At 33.3% G+C, this 8619-nt stretch overlaps 1 protein-coding gene across 1 annotated transcript; it reads right to left on the bottom strand.

Moving 5' to 3' along the window:
• Positions 1-6101: 6101 nt before the first annotated feature.
• On the bottom strand, positions 6102-6733 carry LOC111379871 (histone H2B-like). The gene has a single exon (XM_023003338.1). It carries the CDS (start codon positions 6663-6665, stop codon positions 6237-6239), a length of 429 nt encoding a protein of 142 aa, XP_022859106.1. The 5' UTR covers positions 6666-6733; the 3' UTR covers positions 6102-6236.
• Between the last annotated feature and the right edge of the window lie 1886 nt (positions 6734-8619).

Here is an 8619-nt window from a genome sequence, read left to right as displayed (position 1 = left end):
CTTATGTATCTTCACACATGTGGAAAGTTTCAAAAAGCATTCTATTGCTAATTTTTTTTGTGCCATTGAAGTATTGATTTCTAAGACGATCGTTATTATAATCAATTTCTATGAATGGTTCATGGCAAGGTAGTCCAGTAATGAGGTAAAATTCTTGCAAGCCAAACCTAGCAAGATGGTCATCTAACCGTACCCAAAGTTCATTATTTTTGCCACAATGCATAAGTCTCATTATAAATTCGTGTACCTACTTGCTTGTAAATTGTTCTTCGTCTCCTTTGAAAATAGCTCCATATATAAATCCATTAAAATTACTACACATCAAATAACATTGTTGATTTGCATCTATGAAATTTACAAAATTTTGAACGTATTGACGATTTGGATACTGAAGGATGGTAGCAGAAAACCATTGTTTTGGAGAGAGAACGTATTCTAAAGACATCTGCATCAATTATACAAGAATTAATATTTTTAAACAACTGTAATTATTTTTTCAAGAATTAATATTATCATTTGATTGTACACATCTATTATAGTAAAACAAAGTACTGTTAATTGTACAATTATTTAAAAATTAATATTTCCAAACAAATATAATTTTTTTCACGTCTTGTATACTAAACAAAATTAAAATCAAAATTAATATTTTAAACCAAATGTAATATTTTTGTTTACATATGACGTAAAACATATTACAAAAATAAAAATAAAAATGGTGGTTGCATTTCTGTGTCTCCGTGACACTATGAGAGTATCACGGAACAGTTGCTCCATGACACGGAGGAAGCTCTCTCCGTGACACGGAGACGAGGTTTTTCGAGTAAATTGTAGTTTAAAAGTATATTTTCTTTCAAGATATTCAACTAACTGCTAAGTAGCACGAATATTAAATACAAATTTTGAATTACTTACCTTTTCCGATCAAATGAGCGTCTTTTTTGAGTGAATGTGGGAAATATTTTCGGCAAAATGAATGTGAGAATGAAACTGGAATTAAAATGTGTAAAGAGTGGGTGAAGGAGAGTGAGTGAATGTGACAAATAATTGTAGCTAAATGTGTAGATGGGGGAGTGAATGGGAAGAATGAGCTAAAATTAATTAAAACGTGTGAAAAGTAAGTGAATGTGACAAATAATTGCAGCTAAATGTGTAGATGGGGGAGTGAATGTAAGGATAATGAGTGAACGAGAAAAAGTAGCTAAAATTTTGCATGTGAGTAAATGTCAAAACCATTTTGTTGTGTTACGATAATTGAATGTTGTTGATAGATTCTGTATATAGTGAATATATTTGCTTGTTGTGTTGTCATAATTGAATATTTTTCACACATTATATATATATATATATATATATATATATATATATCAGTGATTTTTTTAAACTTTCTTGTGTTGCAATTTGAAACTTTTTGATAAATTATAAATTTCTTTTTAATTCATTTTGTTCCATTAAAATTTTATATTCACAAAAAAATAAATTAACGTTTTGTACAATTCAAATTTTATATTGAAAAAAAATGTTCGATAAATTTCTTTAATTTATTAAAGCTAACCGAGTTAATCAATTTTTCCTTAATAACTGCTAAGTAGCACGAAGTTTGTTTTATTTCCACATACATGATCACACAGAATGACACATATGTTCACATATTATTGGGAAAAAAATAAGAGACGTTAACATTTATATTGAAACAATATATTTCTTGACATTTCACTCATTTCTTGATATTTAACGTGTAGTTCTCGACATTAAATGTCTGCTAATCTGGATACTTGACAGTACATTTGTATAGAACGATATTTCAACTAAAGTATAGGATTTCTCCACATTTCATTAGAACATTGACATCTCCTTCTCCACTATATGAGATAATAAAGTTATAAACTATTTTCAACATGCAATATTCGAAACATGTCACTAACTTATAAACCACCGGTTTACATCCACAAAATATTACATACCACCATATAAACAAAAATATGCAAACCATTGTCTAAACCAAAATACATTTTCCATAACATAAAATATTACATACCACCATATAAACAAAAATATGCAAGCCACTGTCTAAACCAAAATACATATTGAAAAACCACCATATAAATCAAAATAGGCGAACCTCTGAATTCTACGCATCCCTCTTACCCCTCTTGCGATCAGATCGGGTGTATGGCGTCTTTGTGTTTGCACTAGCCTTCTTCATCCTCAACGATCGAGGTCTACGTGTAGGTGGATCAGCTGCCATCGAAGGTCTACAAACGACGCTATCATGAACCAGTTGATCATCAATGGTCACACCAACTGTAGGTACAACGGCTGGTGCCTCTTTCACAATATCACAAGTAACATATACTGACCCAAGTACTCCAATCCCACCTCCTGATGTTATGGACACATCAGGGATATTGCAAACAACTGGTTCGGTTGCCTCTCCGACATCCTGTCTGTCCGCAGAAATATTGGGAGTGAAAACATCATGTCGAGCCTCGTCACCACTGCGATCGTCATGACCAAATCCACCATACTCAGCACCAACATTGTGTTGTCCAATTTCTATAGCAACTTCATCAAACCTTCGTCGAAGAACATTCATCTCATCAGTGACATGATTTCTCAAACCACACACATGACCCCCCAAATCATTTTGGAGACTAGCGAATCTTGTGTTCATTTCTTCCCTCAAATCCTCCATCTTGCTCTCAAATGCCTCCCGTTATTCATTCAAGATAACTCTTATCTCATCTAAAGACATAGGTCTTTCAACGATCGGATCTCCATGCTCTTCTTCTCTGCCTTCAACGAGATGCAAACCTCGATGACGAGGTCCACCTTTGTTGCCTCTCTGGGATTTATTTGGTCGATGGTTGTTGTCATCGTTCCGTATGACATCATCTTCAACTGGACAAGCTTGTATTTCTATTGATTGAGCAACAAGACCATCTAGAACGGGGTCGGCTGCGTCTTCCAACGGAACTAGATCGACGAAGTACGGCTGCAATTCTTTTGCAGCAGCTGCTCGCAGCATTGCCTACAAGTGCACCTACAGGAGAAGAAAAATAGGCGAAATGAAAAAATATATATTGCGAAGAGTAAGACAATTAAGTATGTAAATCGCCTACATTTGTCTTCTCAAAAAAATCTGAATATGTTCGGGAATGAGGTTGTTTCGTGCCAGACCACCGCAACATCCTCGGGACATCGTCACAAGTCTTACTTGAGAATCGAGCTCCTAGCTCCGAAATTGCCGTGTACGCCCAAATCTGCATGACATTTGTAACAGTAATAACCATATTTGGAGATAAATAACAATGAGCGATGAGAAGAACTGAAATGAACCAAAATAGATGTATACATGGACAACAAGAGGGAATCCGTACAATGTGTAAGTCATCCTATCACAATCATTCACTTTTACCATATCCGCCTTTCTTCCGCATCCAGGTAGTAGTGATTTGATGAGAAGTTGAAAACATACTGTACCCCATGGATAGACATTGAAAAAATTCAAGTCGTCAACGATGGAAAGAGTTGTCGAATTTATTCCTACATTTCGATCTCTTGAATTAAATACCCCTTCAATAATTAGTGCCAACCCAAGCTTGTAACGATCATTACAGTTGGCACATTTCAAAAAAACTTTCTCCAGGTCGCTACATGTTATCCGGTCCATATTAGAAAATATTTTATCTTGTAGACGGGTTTTTTCTAAGATTTTGTCAACTTCGGCACCTTTAGGCACTGGACTGCACTTCAAGCCAGAAATTAGTGCGAACTCCGGCAGTCCAAATCGTGCAAACCTTTGGTTCACCTTGAACCAAGCCTCAAACCGCTTTCGGCATACCACCGATCTGTTTACCATTTAATGAATTAATTGAGCAAATAGTTTCAACTCCGGTAACCTTGCAACATGTCCTATACAACTGTCCTTCAACGGACGCTTTTGCTGTGGATCCAATTTGTTGAGGACAACTAATATATATTTTGTGTTGCTCACTTGCGACACATGGGCCGAATCACGTTCTTCCTCCGAAATTTTATATCGGTGTGTCATACTCATCTACAAATCAAAACAAATGAAAAAAATATTTTAACAAATAGTATGAGAACGTACAAATGAAATCAAATATAACATTCTTGTTAAAATGCAGTGAAAGAAAAATGATTTTTACAATACAATGGTTTGATAAAATACCATATCTAAACTAAGTTGTTTAATTGTTGAAATTAAAACAAACATGGCTTCTGATCTGAAGCTATCATGTAACCATTTTGTAGTTGATCACCATTCAAACAGTTCAAAAGTATACACACAATCTTCTACAATTTCATTAAGTTAATTGCCTAATTTAGATATGCAAATAAACCGAAAATACAATATTCTTTAGCATAATAAATAACAACAACATAGCCTTGTATTAAATAAATTTAGAGCCAACTACAACAGACCATACGCAAAATCAAGTATACATGTTATAAGATTTGATAAAGTTTTCTATCTGCTATCAACCTATCACAATCTTCCTCCATAAGAAACCATCAATATACAAATACAACCCTTAATAAGATGCATAACAAATTTGATGCGAAAATGAAGCCATTTAGTTGTTGATGAGCATTCAAACCATCTAAGAGTGTATAATAGCAACACAACTTGTGTCATTTCATCATGTTTATTGCCTAACTTAGATACGAAATATGCCTCAAATGGAATATTCTTCACTTTTTACTAGTGTTATTTATCATCTAGAAACACCAAATTTAGTTGACATATAGATTATATCTCAAAGCAAAAGATACAATAATAGGGACAATAAAAAGTACAATTATTTTCTTGATTTCTTTAAACACTTTACCTCTTCAACATTTTCGACAGTATCTCATATGTACCATTTTTTATCTCAAATTGTATCAATAGTTAGTATTTGCTCGCCCAATAGAATCGAGACACTCAGTGACCTTGACATCAATTTATATTAAACTAGCTAAATGTTAGAATTTAGGAAGAGGAGAGACTTGGGAAAGTGAAAAAAATAACGACTTACTCTATAGCACTGGACTCTGAAGTGTGGTGGGCAAACGACAACTGAGAAAATAAGAAAGAAATGGATAGACTCGTTGTTGGCGGATTGGGTCGGAGTGAAGATTGAGAGACTGAGAGTGAAAGTTGAGAGGATTTAGTTTAGGGCTTCTTTTATTTTTTCATTCCCCCGCCTTCATTTTATTTTTTTTTTATTTTTTTTTAGTATTTGGGTTGGGTTCTATCAAGTTTTTCATTTTTTACCCATAACCCGATCCAACTCGACCCAGGCATTTAATGCTGATTGATATTTTTACATTGATTGACATGAAAAATGATATGGAAATTTTGAATTCTTGTGTGAAAATAATATTTTCTAACAAGAGTATTTTCGTCTACATAATTGGAAAATGAACATTGACAAAATTATAGACATTTTTGCAAATGACTCACTGAAAATGGACATTACGTGAAATTTCCTCATTTTTTTTTATTTTCTATCACCTTTTTTTTTTTGAATCTTTGTAACTTTTTTTAAATTTGTGTCACTTTTTTATTTTAATTTCTACTCCTTTTTGAATTTTTGTCACATTTTTTAGTATTTATCACTTTTTCAATTATCTTGAAATTTTTATTACATTTTTTTAATAAAAAACATCACTTTTTAATAAAAGTGAGACTATATGTCATTTTTAATAAAAATATGACACTATAATTTTAAAAGTGACATTATGTCACTTTTTCTCTCTTTTTTTTAAAGAAAAGTGACAATTTTTATTAAAAAAAATTAATATTGTGTCGCTTGTTAACTTTAGATAATATTTTTTAATTCCAAAAAACATTTCATATAATTTTTCAAAAAACCTCTAATATTAAGGATATTTTTGTAAATTGCCCTTACTAAAATATCTTAAGCCAGTGCATAATTCTTGGTCTACATCTTACACATTTGATTTTGATTCGAGTATTGAACTTAATTGATTTATTACTTGAATTCTTATATCGGGAAGACGTTCAAGCAAGCAAATGTAATTCTTTGTTCTTAATCGAATCATTCTTATAGATTGGATCTTATATTTCATTCATTGTAGAACTGCTACAATCTATGTATCCAATTCAAAGACAAAAACCCAATCAACATTCATTCCTTCCAAACACCACAAATACAGAATAAATTATGCTGACTATAACATTATTAATACAAAGAAAATCTACTCTAGGAGCTGGTGAACTTGGTGACAGCCTTTGTACCTTCAGAAACTGCATGCTTAGCCAATTCTCCGGGCAGAACCAATCTCACAGCCGTCTGAATCTCCCGAGAAGTGATGGTGGGCTTCTTATTGTACCTGGCGAGCTTGGATGCCTCCTGAGCCAATTTCTCGAAGATATCATTGATGAAGCTGTTCATGATACCCATGGCCTTGCTGGAAATTCCAATGTCGGGGTGGACCTGTTTCAACACCTTGAAGATGTAGATCTTGTAGGTCTCAACACTCTTCTTTACCCGCTTCTTCTTCTTGTCTCCCGCCGCTGCGCCACCTTCTTTTGGCAATTTCTTTCCGGCTTTCGGTTTTTTCTCCGCGGGAGCCTTCTCGGCAGCGGGTTTCTTCTCTGCAGGCTTCTTCTCTGCTGCCTTTGGAGCCATGTATTTTGATTTTCAGAGGGAAAAAGAGTGCCAACTGATTGAGGAAATTTTGGGGATGAGGGTAATGCGAGACGGGAGCAGATTTATATAGGGCTGTGAGGTTGAAGTGTGATTGATTAATTTTACGCAACGCGGATCGTGGGATATCAGTCGTTGATTAAAGAGAAATGAAACGGTGGATATTGAATGGGGATACTTTTGAAATTTCGTTCTTCCGCGCTAATTTGAAAGTGAGGCGCCTATTTCAAGAAAAAGAAAAAATAAAGTAGAGAGCAATGAAGAAATCAATGAAATATATCAATTTCAAACCCCAAATTGCAAATTTCATTGCATTCGAAGAAAAAAAAAGTTAAGAAGGTGTTTGAGCCCCATTTTTATAAGAAAAATGAATTTTAGAATAGTAAATTGGTGGGAAATATGTGATTAAAAAAGAAGAAAAGTTTTTGACTTACATGTAATATTATTTTCGTGAAGTATGTGTGATTGAAAAGAAGAGGAAAATATGCATTTTCAAAAAAATGGGAATCAAACAAAGCCTAAAATGCTTGTTTAACTTTACTTTTAACTTGCATATTTTGCCCCAATTTGACCCCATTAAATTAAGCCCTTGTTTGAGTCTCCTTATTCCAAAAATTTATTTTTTTAAAAACTCATTTTCAACCATATATTCTTTAATAAAATAATATTACACGCAAATCTAAAATTTTTCCTTAAAGGGTGTTTGGGAGTCATTTACATGTAAAAATGTATTTTGGAATAGTAAATAAATGATAAATGTTCTAAAAAAATTATTATTTAAAAATACATTTTTTCTCCACAAATTATCTTGAGCCCAAACAGGGCTCATTTTAAAATCTGCCAACTTTTATCAATATCACACTTCTAAATAGTGTAGACTCGGAACAATGTTGCACTCAAATAATTTAATGGTGTCAGTTTGAGTTAGATTATCTACATTGTCACTACCGAACAAATATTAGGACCAATGAACTTTGTGTCAACCAATTATTAGGGTGTTACACACTAGATCTTGTGAGACCTATTTGTAATCATCAGCGTGACAACAAAGGTTACATAGGCTTCCAACATCAAGACATGTGATAGGATAACATATTCTTTGGCACGTTTGACATGAAGACACAATTGTCCCTTTCGATATCTCTATCATCCGTGCGGTCTTCGCACAATCCTTGCATATCGGCAAATATACATTCGACCTAGGTGAACACTTTGATAGTTATGAAACAATTGGGTAGCTTACAAGCAAAGGTCAGCATGGTGCTCGAATATGGTCTTTAGCACGTTTTAAATATAAAAAATATAAGTAAGGAAATTACATTGTCAATTTCTTAAAATCATCACATGTATCCTTGAGATCGAGGAAGATATCATAGGATGAGTTTCTATGAGGGAGCCTAGTTGCAAGAGGAGATAAAAACTTGAGGAAAACTTATTTTAATTCAGTAAAGAGTCACGCGAGCTAGTGAAAATGTGACATATTAGGTTAAGGTTGCACCCCAAAATCCTTGTTCCCAGAGGAACGCGTGTAATTCTTTAAACTCTAGTAAAATTATGCTTGCTTGTCTCTCTCACAACCAACTCCTACACCACTTTTTACAAAGATTTAACTTAATCGTTGAAGTATCAATATTCTTGACCTTTTTTCTTTTTTTTTTTCGATTTCATGACTTGGTGGTAATTGTTAATCACTAGAGTTTTGAAGTCAACATTGGGTTTTAAGGTGTATAGACTTTGTAACTGAATTTAGAAAAATATCTTGGAATTTAATGTTACTTAAAAAATAAATTTTACAATTGGAGGCCATTTTATTCATGGGATTTTCAAGGAGTGATACTCCATTTTGTAATAGTTTTACTTCCTGTTTGTGATTGATTTTGGAGTCCGACTTCTTATTCTCGAAAAATCAAAAGTTATTTTAAGTGATTGATGAATT

Source organism: Olea europaea, chromosome 1 (assembly GCF_002742605.1).
Source record: "Olea europaea var. sylvestris chromosome 1, O_europaea_v1, whole genome shotgun sequence".
NCBI classification, from domain to species: Eukaryota; Viridiplantae; Streptophyta; class Magnoliopsida; order Lamiales; family Oleaceae; genus Olea; species Olea europaea.
This window is presented reverse-complemented; position numbering and strand designations above follow the sequence as displayed.